This window comes from Dryas octopetala, chromosome 5 (assembly GCF_963921425.1).
Source record: "Dryas octopetala chromosome 5, drDryOcto1.1, whole genome shotgun sequence".
Classification (NCBI taxonomy): Eukaryota; Viridiplantae; Streptophyta; class Magnoliopsida; order Rosales; family Rosaceae; genus Dryas; species Dryas octopetala.
The window spans coordinates 8,986,195-9,003,690 of NC_141370.1; the positions used below are offsets into that span (position 1 = coordinate 8,986,195).

At 36.2% G+C, this 17,496-nt stretch overlaps 3 protein-coding genes across 3 annotated transcripts; 2 read left to right on the forward strand and 1 right to left on the reverse strand.

The window, feature by feature from the left end:
• The first annotated feature begins 1,785 nt into the window (after positions 1–1,785).
• LOC147284041 (1-aminocyclopropane-1-carboxylate oxidase homolog 1-like) lies at positions 1,786–4,476 on the forward strand. The gene is made up of 3 exons (XM_086244458.1): positions 1,786–2,557; positions 3,032–3,353; positions 3,956–4,476. The coding sequence occupies exons 1-3, from the start codon at positions 2,034–2,036 to the stop codon at positions 4,205–4,207; spliced, it is 1,098 nt and encodes a 365-aa protein (XP_086100584.1). The 5' UTR covers positions 1,786–2,033; the 3' UTR covers positions 4,208–4,476.
• Positions 4,477–11,298: 6,822 nt separating this feature from the next.
• LOC147284042 (uncharacterized) lies at positions 11,299–12,180 on the forward strand. Its single transcript, XM_086245221.1, has one exon. The coding sequence runs from the start codon at positions 11,345–11,347 to the stop codon at positions 11,942–11,944; it is 600 nt and encodes a 199-aa protein (XP_086101347.1). The 5' UTR covers positions 11,299–11,344; the 3' UTR covers positions 11,945–12,180.
• A 166-nt stretch (positions 12,181–12,346) lies between these two features.
• Positions 12,347–15,168, reverse strand: LOC147284043 (Tetratricopeptide repeat (TPR)-like superfamily protein). The gene is made up of 2 exons (XM_086244912.1): positions 12,598–15,168; positions 12,347–12,515 (listed from the first exon to the last, which is right to left on the reverse strand). Exon 1 carries the CDS (start codon positions 15,099–15,101, stop codon positions 13,332–13,334), a length of 1,770 nt encoding a protein of 589 aa, XP_086101038.1. The 5' UTR covers positions 15,102–15,168; the 3' UTR covers positions 12,347–12,515; positions 12,598–13,331.
• Positions 15,169–17,496: the final 2,328 nt, after the last annotated feature.

Consider the following 17,496-nt stretch of genomic DNA (forward strand, 5'->3'; position numbering starts at 1 on the left):
AGGCATCACTTGTATAATTCCTCTCTTAGGTATGAGGATTATCACATACATCAACTGTTAACAGCATGAGCTTTTAAGGCTCAGTAGGGACTTTTAGTTCCTCTTGGCCGATTATTAATATCATACATGGAATAACCAAAATGCATGCTAATGCATGTATGAACACACTCCCTTACTAACCTTGTTGACCTATATATAAAGTGAATAGACCCGCACATTCCATATCATGCATTTTACCAATTTGGCCCCGAATACCTTATAAATATTTCAACACTCATTATTCCCATAATCTCAATTGATTTCATTTAATTCTTCTTCCTTCCCTTTTTGTTGGTCACTAAGCCATCCACTTTCTCTTAGTACCAATATCAACAAGACTACTAAGACATCCACTTTTTCTTAGTGTCCTTCGTAACACAATTTAATTCCACCATCCATGCACATATAACTTAAATGATGTACATGTATTTCATGATATGAATCATATCCAAATTACTCAAAACAAGTACTCAAATGGAGTAATGCTCACAAGGACCTGTATATATACATTTATAACTGATAACAAACAACCTGAAATTAAACTTATATCATATCATAAACGAACGGTGTAAGAATAATACAAAAATTCATCAAATATTTCTACACAAACAATTATGTATTTATATAGGCCAATTCTTGGGTACGACCTACCTCAACGTCGTTGAAGAAGTTCGGACTTGTAAATGCTCTATGTTGATTCGATCTCCTATGTGTTTGGAACTATTCAACAAATAAAACACTAATTTAGAAACAATTTGATTAGTGTAAAAACTATATTTTCTCCACTATGTGAAGAGGGTGTTAGTCACACTCTTTCTTTTGGTTTTTTGGATGGTTCTAAAAAGTTATACCATTGAATTAATATAATTCAAAAATTAAAATTAAGAGGAGCAAAATGAGTGGTTGGGGTCGCCGGAAACCGCTACACGCGCCTCCAAGCACCGGTGGTGCTTGTGGGGGTCACTGACCAGTCACTATTCATCATCTTCTTCAACAGCCCCTGTTTTCTAGAATTTTTTTTAGTTTTTATCTCAAATTTGGCTCGACTTTTAACCTATCAAATCTTCATCAAATTATGAAAACGTATACTCAGTTTAAAGATCTGAAACACATTTTTACAACCATATAAAAATCATGAAAAATAAACGGTTGAAACTCTAGTTATAAGGCCCAAAAGGAGGCCATACGAAACTGAAATTTTCTGAAAAAAATTTCCTGATTTTTCATTTTTCTTTGTTTTTCATTTCTTTCAATTCCAAACCGTTAATTAAACACATGTTCCTAGGTCTATAATAAGGCTACAAGTGACTTATTTTTTTGTTTTAAAACATTAAACAAAGATGTGTGGTTAAAAGCATAAAACTCAATTTTAACAAAATTGATAAGGACACCCTGTTTCCATGGGTTTCTTAAGCTCATCTTTTCTTCCCACTTTCAATTCAGAAATTTAGTGTATTAAAGCCTACAAATAGAAGAGAAAAAGTTATGTAAGGTTAATAAATTTAACCTTCTAAGTTGAAAATGAAAACTTCAAGTATTTATCTAAGGTGGGTGGAAACTTCAACCACCTTAAGTTGAAAAATGGTCAATATTGTTGTCTATTCAACCACCTGAGGGTAGTTCCCAACTTCAAGTTGGACACTTCTGGAGCTCGTCTGTTTTCTTTTTCTTTTGCGTGGCCTGAGGGCTGGGTTCCTTCCCCCCTCTTGTCTCTCCTGTTGTTTTGCCCTTTTTCTGCCTTTGTGGCTTATGAATCTTCTTTCGACCAAAAAAAAAAAAAAGACTATTAGTATTCAAAAAGTCCACGACTCTAATAAAATTCAAGAAACGGTGGAGTTTGATACCTCCTCCCTAGAGACTTCTAAGGATTCACGTCTTCCCACAATTTTAAAATGGTGGCATCTATCTGCTCTTTTAGTGATTGAAGACAAGCATCTTGTGCAGCCCTCCATTTCTTTTCACCAATTGAACACCCAAAACAAACTGCTAAGACGATGGAAGATATTGGATCAGACTTTTATGACAGAGCCAAGGAAGTGAAGGATTTCGATGAAACGAAAGCAGGAGTTAAAGGGCTTGTGGACTCAGGGGTGACAAAGGTTCCCAGGTTCCTAATCCATCCACATGCTGCAGAGAGCTCCTCAAATTCAAGCACAGCAAGTAGCAACCTTCACTTCCAGGTGCCAATTATAAATCTTGATGGGTTTGAGAATTGCCAACAACGCGTTCAGATTGTCGAGGAAATTCGTGAGGCATCAGAGACATGGGGTTTCTTTCAGATGGTTAATCATGGAGTTCCAGACAGGGTTATACACAATCTGTTGGAAGCAATTCGACAATTTCATGAGCTACCAAAGGAGGAGAAGTTGGAGTGGTATTCTCGCGAATCTAAGCAAAAAGTGAGATTTTACTGCAATGGAGATCTGTTGGTATCGAAAACAGCAAATTGGAGGGACACAGTTGGATTTGATTTCACGGATGGTCCAATTCACCCTGAGGCTTTTCCTTTGGTTTGCAGGTACTCTTCTCCTTAAACAATTCCTTCACCTAATAAATGATTCATATTGATAGTCTGAATCTTGGTAGGCTTGCTGTTGTTTGTGTTGCCATCTTGGTAGGCTTACTGTTTGTGTGTCTCGGTTGCAGAGTTTTCTACTTGGTTTGTGTAGTTTCTGTTTGCTTGAATATACTTTTGTGTATCAAAAAAAGAAACATTTCAGGTTGCTGACAATCTAACATAGCGTATCAATTGCTAGACTGCTTTTCAGTTTTCACCTAGTCAGTAGTTACAATATATAGTTCAGATTGACACTATATAACATAGTATGGTGTTACTAGACTGTCCATATAACGATGTCAAATTATCCTAACAAGTCAACTAAAAGTCAAATAACATGAAATGTTGTTAAACTGGATGGATCGGAAGAGAGATTAAGTTGCCCTCTACATACATACAATCATAACATGGAGTTTTAATTGGTTTGATTCACAGGCAGGCAGTGCTGGAATACATGAAGCACTTGATAAACCTGAGAGAGGTACTATCATTTCTGTTGTCAGAGGCCTTGGGGCTTAGCAGTGACTACTTGGGACGCATAGAGTGCATGAAGGCTGAAAATCTGGTGTGCCACTATTACCCAACATGTCCAGAACCAGAGCTGACCATAGGCACAACCAAGCATTCGGATCCATCTGCATTAACCATTCTCTTGCAAGACTGTATAGGTGGCCTGCAAGTCCTCCATCAAGGTCACTGGGTTGAGGTTCCCCCAACACCTGGAGCACTGGTCGCCAATATTGGTGATTTTATGCAGGTTAGCTTCATTATCCTAATTCCTAAACAATAGTATTAGAATTACTGTTTTTGAAATTGAATTATCTATCACGGGTGTATGCATTATATATGTCTATTATCACATTATGTGCTAAAGCCACTTAATAACAGCAGTGAATGAATACATTTGTTATCTATCTTTTGAAATCAAAGTATTTATCACATAATAAATGGATACACTCGTTAGCGGGACCACTAGGCCTAGTGGACGCATACCCATGTTGACCAAAGGTGGTCCCACATGCCTTTTTATTAAATTGACCAAAATGTGTGAACATTCTTATTTATAGAGAGTTTTTAGTATTGTAGTCATGTTTAGTAGGAGTTTTTAGTACTAGGTACTTGGGTTGCTCTTATGTTTCTTATTAGTCCTTTTATCTCATAAATCAATAGAAAATGATCTTTTTCTCTTTATATTATATATTGGAGTTACCCCTTAAAAAATTTATATCTTCATCCCTATCCGTTATATGAAAGTTTTACTCTTACAATTTTCTTTGTTGATAAGGTCCAAATCATCTTGCATGGGAGCTTATGGTCACTTATGTTTAATTACATCATGTTGTTGTTGTTCATGTGCAGCTAATCACTAATGACAAGTTCAAAAGTGTGGAGCACAGGGTGCTGGCTGGACGGGTGGGGCCCAGGATATCAGCTGCATGTTTTTTCTATCCAAGTACCTCACGGAGATTTACACCATATGGGCCAATTAAGGAGCTTCTCTCTGCCAATTTACCTATATACAGGGAAACTCATGTAGGAGAATATATTGCCTATTACAGTTCAAAGGGACTAGATGGTAACTCTGCCCTTCCTCATTTTAAATTAGCCTAATCTTAAGGCCCCGTTATTGCTTATTTAGAGATAAAATCATTTATATTAAAAGTAATTGATCCAAAGCCCGTTTGGTTAAAGAATAAATAACTGATTTATTTCACAGCAGTACGTGCACCAACCACAGAGATTTTAATAAGCTGCTAAAAGGTAGCTTTTGAAATTCACTTTGAGGAGAAGTGAAATGAACCGGTGATGGGTTTAATGAATTATTTGAAATACCCATATTGTCCTTGTTATTTCCCACAATTTATATATGCTATCTTCTTCTTCTTTACTGTTATTGAAGTTCTTCTACTTTCCAAGAGCAACAAAACCCAGGAATTTTTTTTTTAATTGTTAATTCTTTCCTTCTCTTTAATTTTAGGGTTTAATATATCTATATATTGTTTAATTTTTTCTGTTCAAAATACTTGTGCTCTGTATTCTATTTCATCTCGCTACACTACTCAAATTCTCTTTATTGTAAACATAAACCCAAGGAAATACCTTTCTTATGGTGACCCAAGCAGAGCCAAAAGCCCAGCAACACAAACCCAGAAATCAAGAAGAAATAAAACAAATTGCTTTATGAAACAAACGGAAAAACAAAAGGCACAGACATTTACCTCTAATCAAAAGTTAAAAAGATATAAATTAACATGATGTCTATATATGGGTGGGTGCAAATAGTATGGTTTTTGTTAGTTTCTAGGATTTTGAATTGGCTTTTTCTTTGTCAAAATTATTGTATTTATTTTTAATTATTCACTCACAAGCTCTAGGCTAGAATTAAGGGTAAGATCACTTGTGTTGAAGAAATCAAGAATGAAGTTGCAATGCAAAAAGATCTAAGGTATACTGCACTTCATGCATTTCACGAAAAACAGTTTTGTGTCTATTTGACTAGTCATTTACTGATCATAAGGATAATGTTCTTCACGTACAGTTTTAACACTTAAATGATTGTGTCACTTCAGTGGACCATTTAGGGATTTGTTTCTTAAAGCCTATTTTCTGTTTTTCTAAACATGCATGTGCACAACACATGAATTAGTTCCTTCACTGAATCAATCTGATCAGGTCTTGCTTCTCATCATTTCCACGCCTCTCACTCATATACCTCAGCATTATTCATCTTCTTCCTCATTTCTGAATTTTGCAAAATAAAGAAATAACTGATTTCACAGCTCCACATTCTTATCCTCAGTTGTACTATGATACCTCTCTAGGACAAAAAGAATATACCCTGTATTTGTCTCTTGCAGACAACCATTGATTGGCTTCCATGTGGCACGGGCAGACATGGTGAGTGCGTGTGTGTGTTGTACGGGGTACATGGGTGTAATGGTCTAGCTTTTTCTAAGTGGGTTGATAAGCATATTTTCTGTGGGTATTGGGCTTTTTGTGTGTGTGCTCATCCTTTCAAGTAAGAAAACGCTTTTGATTTTCAAAAACTAAATGATTTTCTTAACTTGTTTTTAATAGTTTGCAAGAATTTGAGAAAGTTTTAGAAATGAAAATATATTCTATTGTATGTAGAATTACTGAACTGATCAAAAATGTACAGGACAAGACCTTTTATATGGAGGTCAAACACGAACAGACTTAACAGACTACAAAAAACTAACTAATAAGAATGTGACATCTGTCTAAGCTAAAATAATAAAACTAACTGATCCTAACAGTTTTTTCACCCTCTAAAATCTGAATGGGTTTGAGTATTGTTCTAAATTTTTTCACATATTCATAAACACTATCATTTAGATTTTAGATTAAGGATTCTCCATTAGCCTTTTCATGTCTTTTACTTTAGAAGACTGATTTTTAAAGAATCCAAATTTGCATATCATGTTCATACATTGAAGAATCTGCTGTGCTTGGTATGAATCGGTGTCATGGGTTGATGAGCTTGGAGTTTGAGCTGCCTTCTTCATGAATGACCGATTGCCTTGCTTTTGGAAGTTGCATAAAGGGGTAAGAAGCTGCCACCTAGTTTAGGACTTAGTGATTGAGCTTGTGTGTTGTATGCTCCTTTTGTATTGAACCTCCTATATAGTGGATTGCTCGGTCAGCTGAAAAAGACCCCCAGTTTTTACCCTTTGTGGTTTTTCTGGGTGAACATCTTGTATGCCTCTGTGTCCATTTTGTGTTGTTATGTTTACTGACTCACTCATCTTTTAAACACAAATTTGCATTGAATTTATATGTTTGATATTGTTATATGTCATATAGAACTATTTAGCTAATCACACACCACTGTAGTTGTGGATAACACTGGGATGCCTACTGTGATGGTGTATAGGTTGTCACTTGATCCTTTGGTATGTTTGATTTGTGTTGTTTACAAAAGTTATATTTTGACTTACAAGTGTCAATTTGTGTCTTCAGATTTTTGTCACTGTGTCGTCAAAGTTGTGTCTGTTTGATTAGTCGCTGAGTCATCACATAAACAAAAATTTGGATCCGATTACTGACTGTGGTTTTAATCAAGTTAATTAGGTAGATAATTTACCTAATACAAACTTTCAGTTTTGATTTTAAGTCTGCATATATAACATTAAATTTTTTTGCTATTACAACATTAGAACTCTTTTCTATTAGATTTCTTTGTTGCACAGAAACCAAGTACTATCATTAGTACTCTTTGTTATTGATGATAGAGAGAACATACTTAATTTCCATACACCTAAACATAACAAGCTAAAGTTGTTAAGATAATGAATTATGATATACAAATTATGTATGTATTGAAACCAGAGAGCAAGTCTTTAACTTTAACTTGTTATCTGTTTATGGTTGATATTCGTTTTTAGCTATTGAAAATTAAGAAAACTCTTTAGGGTAAAAAATGTACATATGCAAAGGTGAACCTCTTTTTAACAAGCAAATGACTAAAACATCATTTTTTGCATCATGTCTACTTTAGTCATTATATATAACCACTGCACTTCGGTACCTATATTTATCAAACACATGCAAACTGCTATTTAGATCGACAACACTTTTAAAAATACATTCTAACAAACACTTAACTGTTTTAATTCACATTTGATTATTCTGACGGTACTTTTGAAATTGATTATTTTCACAGCACAACAATACCAAACTAGGCCTTAATATTGAGCATACTTTTCAATTAAGGGACAAACCTATTTCTAAAGAAATCTAAACATACATCCCAAAACCAATTGGTAATATGGGGAGTAGCTCAAAATGTTTTGAGCTACTCCTCAAAACCTTCCACATTCTCACAATTTCGAATGCGGATTTAGTCATTGCTATTCTTCAAGGTCTGGGATAAGTATATTTTGCCATGTTTGTTACTGTTATTAGTGCTATATTAAATTTTCCACCTTTCCTTGACTATTCAGACCTTTAGGCTCCTCTTTTCTCTTTTGAATCTTACATTAATTGTGTACCACCTAATAACCCGTTTTAAATAACTAACCCTTAAAAATAAAAAATTTCACCCAAACTCATTTTATTTCTCGTCCCGTTTTTTACCCCATTCACTGACATGTTCACCCTATAGTGTAGAATGAAGCTTATGGAGAATGTATGTTAGTTTTAACTCTGAAATTATGAGCTCTTTATGTGCCATTTGATTAATTTAAGGGTTCTTAATTCTTATAAAATTGTCCCTTATATTAACCGGAATTTACAACTTGTAGCCTAAAAGATACAGGTGTCTTAATCCATTTTCTTAGCGGGTATATGTCTTTCGGCATGTAATCTTTGATGAGTAGACCTTCCCCTTTGCCAACTGCGAGGTCACCTCTTCCTCTTCCCCCACCATTAAGATTGAATTGTTTCTTGTGCATGACCCTGCTCCTGCCCTTGATCATCTGTAACAATCCCCTCCAACTGATCCTCTTATTCCTCCCTCACCATCTCAGAATACAATGGATTACAAATGAGTATTCCAGATTAAACGTAACTTAATGGCACCATATATTGAGCGTCACAAGGTCCAGCTTGTTGCCAAAGGCTTCCACTAACAGCCTGAACTCGATTATGATAAGACTTTTAGTCCTCTTGTTAAACCTGCCACTATCGCAGTCACTAAGGGTTGGTCCATAAGACAACTTGATGTCAAGAATGTATTCCGACATGGTTTCTTACAAGAGGACGTTTATATGTCCCAACCTCCGAACTTTATTGATCCTCAACACCCACACTATGTTTGTAAGCTTCAAAAAGCTTTATACAACCTCAAACAAGCACCACATGCATGGTTCCCGCTATAGCTCCTTTCTCCTACGTTTTAGTTTTTCGCAAAGCAAGGCTAATTCCTATTTGTTCATCCTTTGGTCACATAATCAAGTTCAGATCTTATTATTATATGTCGATGACATCGTCCATTATTGTCCATACCGGGAGTTACTCTTCTCTACTTCCCTCTTTCATTCAATCTTTGCTTTGTGAATTTGATATTAAAGATTTGGGTTCATTAAGTTATTTTCTTGAATTGGAGGTCACTATCGTTCCTGATGGCTTACATGTCCCTCAAATCAAATATACACCAAATATTCTTAAATGTAGTCATGGTTTAGTGTAAACCATGTACACCTATTGTCGCTAAATCTCCACCCTCGAATATAGATGATCCTTCTGAATATCGTCGACTTCTGGGTTGCTTACAATATCTTACACTTACTAGGCTCGGCATTTCCTATGATGTCAACAATGTTGCTCAGTATATAAGTACTCCACACCAGCCCCATTTTTTTGCGGTTAAGCGCATTCTGCGATATATTAAAGGCACGTACTCTTGAGTTTGGTATTCTTATTTGTCAAAATTATGGGTTCCCCACACTTCGAGCATTTACTGTCACTGATTGGAATGGTTGACCGAATTCTGTTTGCTCCCCTCCAACTCTCCAAGCTATCTCTTATTCACGTGTTCTAATCTTATTTAATGGTGCTCCAAAAGCAGCCTAAAGTATCGCGCTCTAGTGCTGAGTTTGAATATTGCTCTCTTGCTCGATTATATATGCTTGTGCTAAAACAGTTTGGTTAAGTTATCATCTTTATGAACTTGGACAATCATTGGTTGTTCCCAATCTTCTCTTTTGTGATAACATCAGCGATACCTACTGGCTGCTAATCATGTTTTCCATGCTCATACACATCACATCGAGCTTGATTTTTATTTTGTTCGTGAACGAGTTGCATTGGATAGTCATCGAGTTCACTTTGTGCCATTTGTTGATTAGACGGTTGTTCTTCTAACAAATTAACCTGCTTCAGTCCAAACTCAGCTGTTCAAGACTGCCAAGTTTGAAGGGAAGTGTTAAATCCATATATGGTCATGTTCTGATAAGCACTCCTCTAGTGACAAGGAAATCTCTTGTCATTAAGTTTATCTTGTAATCTATTTAGATAGACTCCTACTTGTAGACGTACTGCTAGGGTAAATTGTGATGATATATGCATGTGTATATGGATCAATAAACTCATTGAATTCAAAAAGTTTACCTGTGTATAGATAAAGGGAGCTTCCTTAAATCCCTTAAATAAACCTTTTTAAGGGATATATATATAGGCTCATTTCGTTGAGGTATACCTTATCTTAAACATAATGAGTTATGACATATGAGATCTACCTCGCATTATAATTCGATGATCGAAACTGTTAATTTTTAAAGTCTCTATACAAGAATCATCCTTATAAAAAATTAGGTAAATCGAAAACCATTAAAACATCTAATGGTAATTGAATAAATAAACGAACATAGTACTTCCATAAATACTTGAAATGATAGCCCTTTAATCAAATTGTTAACCAATTTCCGATTTGTCTAATTTTTTGCAAGGATGATCATTGTGTAGAGACTTAAAAAAAAGACAGCTTCGATTATCGAATTATAATACGGAGTGAGTCTCACAAGCCATACTTCATTATGTTTAAGATGAGATATACTTCAACAGAAGAGACATGTATATATATATATAACGTCCATCTCTTAGGCGGATGCCCACATGTTTTTTTCATGGATTTTTGAAGCTGAGTGCTTGGTAGTGACTGTCGTGTGCTTGACAATATCTTTTTCTTCTTCTCCCGAGAGCTTGGCATCTGATTTGTAGGCTTTATGTTAAGTTTTAATTCTGAAATTTTGGGCAATCCTAGTATTAAAACCTAATATGCAATTTTCACAAGCCTCATTCTACATCCTAAGAGGGTTTAGGAAGCCTCATTCTACATCCTAAGAGTTAAACCTGTCGCGGATGTAACCTTCAACTAGGTGGAGGAAGCAGTGTCGAGCCCTGCAAGAAGTCGTCGGCTATTATAAAAAAGTAATTGCCGAGTGCTCGATACCATTACCAAGCGCTCGGATCCTAATTAGTTTGTTAGACTATTTGTAAGATCTAAAAATTCAAAAGACTATTATGTATACAGTATATTGAGGATACAAGGATTTGCATGCCAACTATTAGATTATATATGAATGGTGGAAATGCATTTCCCCCGTACTGGATCTCATCCATTATACATCTCACTATCCATATCGCAACCGCTATACATTTCAGTACTCATTAGAACCGCGACACCGTACACATATACATGTATTTTTAATTTTAATTTTGTAGATCATTTCTGGAGTTGCACCAAACGAAATTTGTGGAACATAGTATTCATATGTAAAAAAGGTGACTGATCAATTTAGCAAGCCATATAGTATAGTGGTCCCTAGCTCTTTGTCTACAAGACTACTACAACATGTGATGAAGAATCAAATGAGATCTTGGAGTGGGAGAACAACCCACACAGCATTAACATTAATGCAAACCCAACAGCACTACTGTTTCAACTTGCAAGGGTCGTTCTCGAAAATCCAGCTCTTCAAGAATCTAAAGGGTCTTATAATAAGTCATCATAATCTTCCACACAATCTTTCATGATTCCTTAATCCCCATTATGAAGCATGAAACATTATAATATTACAACTCAGATCTTGCTTGGTTATAACATATACTCTCTGATCCCATTATTAACTTATGGATAAATGATGCTCCCTCAAAAAGCAATGCCACCTTCCCACTAGCATCCTATACACTATATATAACCCACTAGCCACACTACCACTCTTCACCAAAGAATCCATTAACTCTCTCTATCTCTATCTCTATCTCTAACTCTCAAACACACAGACAATGGGTACATCACAGTTTTCTTCTCTTAGCTGTGAATTGAGGATCATACAAGCAAAAAACATTGAGTTCAAGACCAAAGGAAACCTGTTTGTTAGATACTATCTTTCTTCAGGGAACAAGAAGATTAGGCTAAACACCAGAGAAATCTCCACAAAGTATAACCATGTTTGGAATGAGTCCATCTCCTTGGAGTGCTGTGGAACCCAGAACTCCATGGACAACAGCCTAAACCAAGAAAGTGTGGTTTTTGAGCTCCGGTGGAGGAACACTGTGCCAGTTTTTGGCAGAATTGGGGGGTCACAACTCTTGGGCAGGGCAGAGATTCCATGGAGAGAAGTCCTAGAGTCACCAAACATGGAGTTGGACAAGTGGGTCCCAATGGTTTCAACAAGTACAGGGCATGGTCTTGAAGGTGTCAAACCACCTAAACTACAAGTAGGCATTAAGGTTCGAGTCCAAGCACTTGTGGAAGTGGAAAAGAGAAGGCAAAGACGGGTGAAAAAGTGGGATGAGTGTGGTTGTGAAGATGGGCATGGTCACGGTGGCACTTGTTCAGATTATGATCTTTTAGCACTAGCAGCTGCAGTGGAGGCTTTTTAAGCACAACCAGAGGATTGCTGTTTTTTTCTATTGGTATCACACTGACCCATTAACTTCTAGGACTGAAATGTTATTGTACTGGATTAAGAATGTGGAAATTTCTTTGTAAGTGTATATATGAACCAAAAGATGAGAGAGATACAATCCAAATAGGCAATTGGAGAATCTATGTAATTAAATTGTTTTACTAATCACAAATGAATACTGGAGTGTTTGAATGTTTAATGGTGATTGACTGCTTCTCATTGTTCTCAAAGCATAATTGGCCCTGTTTATGTATCACAGTATCACTACTCTTTTTTGTGTTTTGACTAGGCAACTGTGGCACAATATGGGAACCACATGGGATACCGATTCCTTTTTTTTTCTTTCTAAATTTTTTCTGACTGATGAAAAGGAAAAAAAAGTGAAGAAATATCAATAACCTATCATTTATCAAAAGATAATAAATAAATAAATAAACACTGCACCATGTATGAATCATCACTTGAGCTTCACATATGCAAAGAAGCCCTCATTTTCACATTTCAAGATGATGGATTCTGAAACTGCTAGGTCAAAGTTTAGCATCCTTCATAACATCACCAATTCATATCATTTACCAAAAGATAATAAATAAATAAATAAACACTGCAGTATGTATGAGTTATCACCTGAGCTCCACATATGCCAAAAGAAGAAGCCCACATCTGGCTGTGATTTTCACATTGCAAGATGATGGGTTCTGAAACTGCTTGGTCAACAGTTTGGCATGCTTCATCACATCAGCAATTCATTTGTCACTTCTAAATCACATATGATTTTGAAGAAACCCATTCCACATACTTCCATGTTCAGCCTAAATATCCAATTGCCACAATCATGGTAGGATGGACAGCTCCACAGAGTCTAACAACAGCCCAAAACGGCCGTCTTAGATTGTAATATAAACACCCCATCCTTAGTAGACCATGGCACTCTGATTTAGTTGTTCTGAACCCATGATAAACTGCGAGCAAACAGTACCTCCTTCAAGTTACTCCAGATGGAAGCCTTGGGATATTCCAATAGATAAACAGGCATTACGAGATTGTTACTTGATAAAAATCCCACCAAAACATTTTGAGTAAATACCATGAACTTTCTAGGCTCTGAACAACAAGAGTCTAGGGCATTAATAGGAGGGGAAAGCCATGCGACTGACCAGAAAAATGACTTGGTTACAATCATTTGTGATTGTCTCTTATCTTCTCCACGAGTGCATATACCTATGAGTGCCCTGAGTTCTATAACAGTCTCCAACACATTTTAAGACAGGTGGAATCATAGGAGGTTTGTGTTACTAATACTTGTAGGATGGAAAGATTTAGTCTGTAATCAGACTCACAGTGACATTTCCGAAGTTCATTTATGTTTGCTGCATTTCCTTAATAATAACATGTTTTGACATTAGGCCTCTCTCAACCATATGATCCCAAAATAGACGTATGATGTCATTATCACTAGCATAAGAAGCACTGAAGGATCTATAGATCTTGCGGGTTACCATCAACCTCCTTTTGTACATTTCATCTAACATCACTGAAACTACACTTGACTTTCCTGCTTTCAAGTAAGCATATGCAAGACTAGTATACACAACACTGTCTCCTGATATACCCTTCTCTTGCATAATACTGAAAACCTTTTCAGCACCATCAACTCTTTCTTGTTTACATAACCTTCTTATTAATGCCCTGTACAGTGAGACATCAACACAAAGACCTTTCCTAACAAACTCATCTGGCAGTCCTATAACTGCTTCTTCATTCCCTCTGTTGCAGTAACCATCTACAATCCATGTGTAGGTGCAATAACTAGGGGAAAATCCTGCGTCAAGCATGCTAAATAAAAGATCTTTAGCACTGTCCATCTCTAGGACCTTGCAAAATCCATGAATGAGTGCTTTATATGTAAACTCGTCCAGCTTCAATCCAGCTGCCAACATCCTGTCCTTCACTTTCACTGCAGAGCTCATATCTCCTATCTTGCAATAAGCATTAATCAATGTGTTACATGTAACATTGTCAGGCTCAACTTTCCTATCACTCATTTCATTCAAGAGTTTATTTGCATCCCTCATCCTGCCTTCTTCGCACAACTTGCGGAGAATTGAATTATAAGTAACAACTCCAGGATACAACCCCCTATCCTTCATAACCTCGCACAATCTTAAAGCTTCTTCTAGGTCATTCACTCTACAATACCCATCAATTAATGTGGTGTAAGTTACATGATTTGGAATAGCACCTTTGATTTCGCGGAAAAGTTTCACAGCTTCTCTCATCCTACCTTCTCTACAAAACCCATACATGAGAGAATTGTAAGTAATCATATCAGGACTAACTCCTGATCTTCCCATTCTATCTTGTACAGACAAAGCTTCATAGTGCATACCCCTTTTGGAATACAGTGATATCAACGTATTATAGGTGAAAATATCAGGAAAGACACACTTCAATTCCATTTCACTCATCAAACTTTCTGCCTTCTCTATATCCCCAGACTTGCAGCAAGCATGAATCAACACATTGTATACATGAACATTCGGGACAACCCCGGCCTGGATCATCTTCTTGTAAACTTTCCATACCATATTGGTCCACCTATCTTTAACCAAAGAACTCAATAACACAGTACAAGCATGCAAATGAGGCTTAAACCCATGTACCCTCATGTGCTCTAAAACCTGAAGTGCATCTTGGGTCATCTTAGAATTAGCATAAAATATCACAAGCCAGCTCAAAACATGTGCATTGACATCTGGGTCATCTTGGGTCGGAACCAAAGCATTCAAAACCGACGGTGATGACAAGAAATCCTTAAGGGCAATTTTTTCAAGCAATTGCTGCGCAGGTTTAAAGTATCTGTGCTTAGTGAGGATGTGAATCATGCTCCACGAGCATTGCAAGGAGTGCTTGTAAGTGGGTATTGTTTCAACCCACTTGAAGAAAGCCCAAGAAAGAGAAGGACCATAGCCATAGAGTGAGAGTTGTAGGAGTACCTGGTGAATGGTCGCTGTGCTGAGACTAGAACCAACCTTGGGTCTCAAGAGGTTGCTCCACTGACCCTTTACTACAACTGCGCAGAGACTCTGAATGAATTGGGTCTCACCAGTCAATGAAACTAAAACAGCCATGTGAAATTTTCCGAAAGAGTGAGCTTTTGTTGAAGTTCTTGTCTATTTGCGTTCATTCATCTCCAACTGAGAAGTGAGAATAAAAGAGCAAAACTTTTGGATGGAAGGGAAGGTATGGAATCAAACAAAGAAAAACTGAGGCTTGGTTTGTTAATGGTGTTAAAAGAAACTTTTTCCAAAGCCCAATGAAAATTGAGAACCCAACCCAACTCAAAAGTCAAAGGGATTAATGTCATTTTGCTCCCCAGACTATTACACATGTATCAGTTTGCTCCCCAGACTTCTAATTTGGAAAATTAAGGACCCTGACTTTTTCAATTTTGCCAATTAAGGTTATTCCGTCAATTTATACATTTTTCATCTAAAATGTCGAGATGATCAAGCAAAATTTAGCAAGAAATAAAAGAGGAAAAATGATGCATGAGGAAAAAATGATAAGATCTAATTGGAAGGGACCATTTTGCCCTCAAAGATTTGGATAAAAAATGTGTAAATTGACAAAAGAACCTCAATTGGCAAAATTGAAAAAGTCAGAGTCCTTAATTTTCCAAATTAGAAGTCTGGGGAGCAAACTGATACAAGTGTAATAGTCGGGGGAGCAAAATGGTATTAATCCCAAAGTCAAAACGACTACTGTAGGTTTGGTATGGATTTGGAACTTTGGATCAGTCTCAATTTATGATCTTGTGAGAAAGCTAATCAATCCAAACCTTGTTAGGGAGTTAAGAGGATTTGTACTCAGTTTTTTTTTGGGTCGAATTTGTACTCAAAGTTGTTCAAGAAAAACAAAGATAAATATTAAATTAATCAACTATGTAATTGATATTCTCCTTTTCAACATACCAATCATCCAGATTAGCATTAGTTTTCTAGTTGATCATCCAAATTTAGCATATTTTTTAGTTGAGAATTCGAAGTGATTCAACTGTGGTGGTTGGGAGGATTAAAAATTCCATATAACGGGTACGTATATGCCATTGTTATAGCTAAAAGATCTCGGCAACGTGGACAATGACGACCCAAATCAACTACAACATGTCTTGTTGTAAGCGAGTTTTCCGACCTTTGGCGTGAGCGTGGGCGTGCCACTATTCGGCTTTGAGTGGCTATAAATAGAAAAAAAAATAACAGTTGATACAAAAATAAAATGTAATGCATCAAATAAATTATTTAACTACTAACTAATGATTGTACGATAAAAAAAATGTTCGAAAAACTCATCTAAATTCTTTTCTTGCCTAGAATTGATTAGGACTTTAAACATGAACAACCAACAAAAATAAATAAAAGAGCAACAAGACTTTAATTGAAAGCTAATGAAAAATAACATTAATATTGTTTCCCCTAAAAATTACGGCAAAAATGGCTGGATCTTTAGCAAAGAACCATTGTAGTCCTTTTAATGATTTGCGGGTGTGCTACTACTTTTCGGCCGAGAGACCGACTGTAGAGTTTTGTGATTGAGTACATTGATGTATTGCGTCGTGACCTAACCACTAACCAAACAATTGCTCAGCGAAAAAGGAACATGAAACTCACCTAAGCTCTTGATTGCCTTGATTCTCAAGGACTTCAGATACTTGGTGAAACGATGACTGTATACTCGAAATTAAAGATGCGGTGGATGGTGCTTAAGTGATTTGATGCAAAGAAAAATTATGAACTTTGATGTAAAAAGAATGAGTAATTTGATTGTCTTGAAACTGAGTAACAATGGTAGTTCGAATCACAAATCTCATACTAAAAGCAAACTAGAATAAAAAAAAATCACACCTTAAAACATAATCAATACTAAGAATAATCAGAATCTTAACAGAGCAAAAACTAAGAACAAAGTTCTAAGATCTAAAGGAAACAAAGAACACATTGTGATCTTGAGAATTTTGAGAAAATTATCGAAAAGCTTGTGCTTGATTTTTGTGAGATGTGTTGAGAAAGATTTCTGAATATTGATGCTTTGTTTATATAGTGATCAATCCTGTAGGGTTAGGAAACTCTTTCCTTGTTACTTTCGAACTCCTTTATTATTTTTCCTTCACGCCAAAGTTATTGCTATGTTGCCTTATTCAGAACTCCTAATCTCTGAAGGACTCTCGGCATAACTGGACTTCTCTTGATTAATCTTTTCGACTTGGGCTTTGACTCTTGGGCTTGCTTGCATAAAAAACTTGGGCTTAGGCATCCACTAGGCTTCATTAACAAAAACAACGGGCTTGGCCATGATCTCGGCCCATGACCAAGTTAGGGTGTAAACAAATATAAACTTTATACCAAGAAGTGTTCTTGGTAGAACTAAAAGACAAAGAAATTGAAATAAAAATAAGAGAAATTAACGACAACTACGATGACGACTACAAATAAAAGCCTCAAGAGACTATGAACACTAAAATATTGA

What these genes read in the sequence shown, in the direction of transcription:
- LOC147284041 (XM_086244458.1), top strand. Translation starts at nt 2,034, where the DNA reads ATGGAAGATATTGGATCAGACTTTTATGACAGAGCCAAGGAAGTGAAG. An exon ending in GCTTTTCCTTTGGTTTGCAG is followed by an intron (nt 2,558 to 3,031) that starts GTACTCTTCTCC and finishes TTTGATTCACAG; the next exon opens with GCAGGCAGTGCTGGAATACA. An exon ending in ATATTGGTGATTTTATGCAG is followed by an intron (nt 3,354 to 3,955) that starts GTTAGCTTCATT and finishes GTTCATGTGCAG; the next exon opens with CTAATCACTAATGACAAGTT.
- LOC147284042 (XM_086245221.1), top strand. Translation starts at nt 11,345, where the DNA reads ATGGGTACATCACAGTTTTCTTCTCTTAGCTGTGAATTGAGGATCATA.
- LOC147284043 (XM_086244912.1), bottom strand. Translation starts at nt 15,101, where the DNA reads ATGGCTGTTTTAGTTTCATTGACTGGTGAGACCCAATTCATTCAGAGT.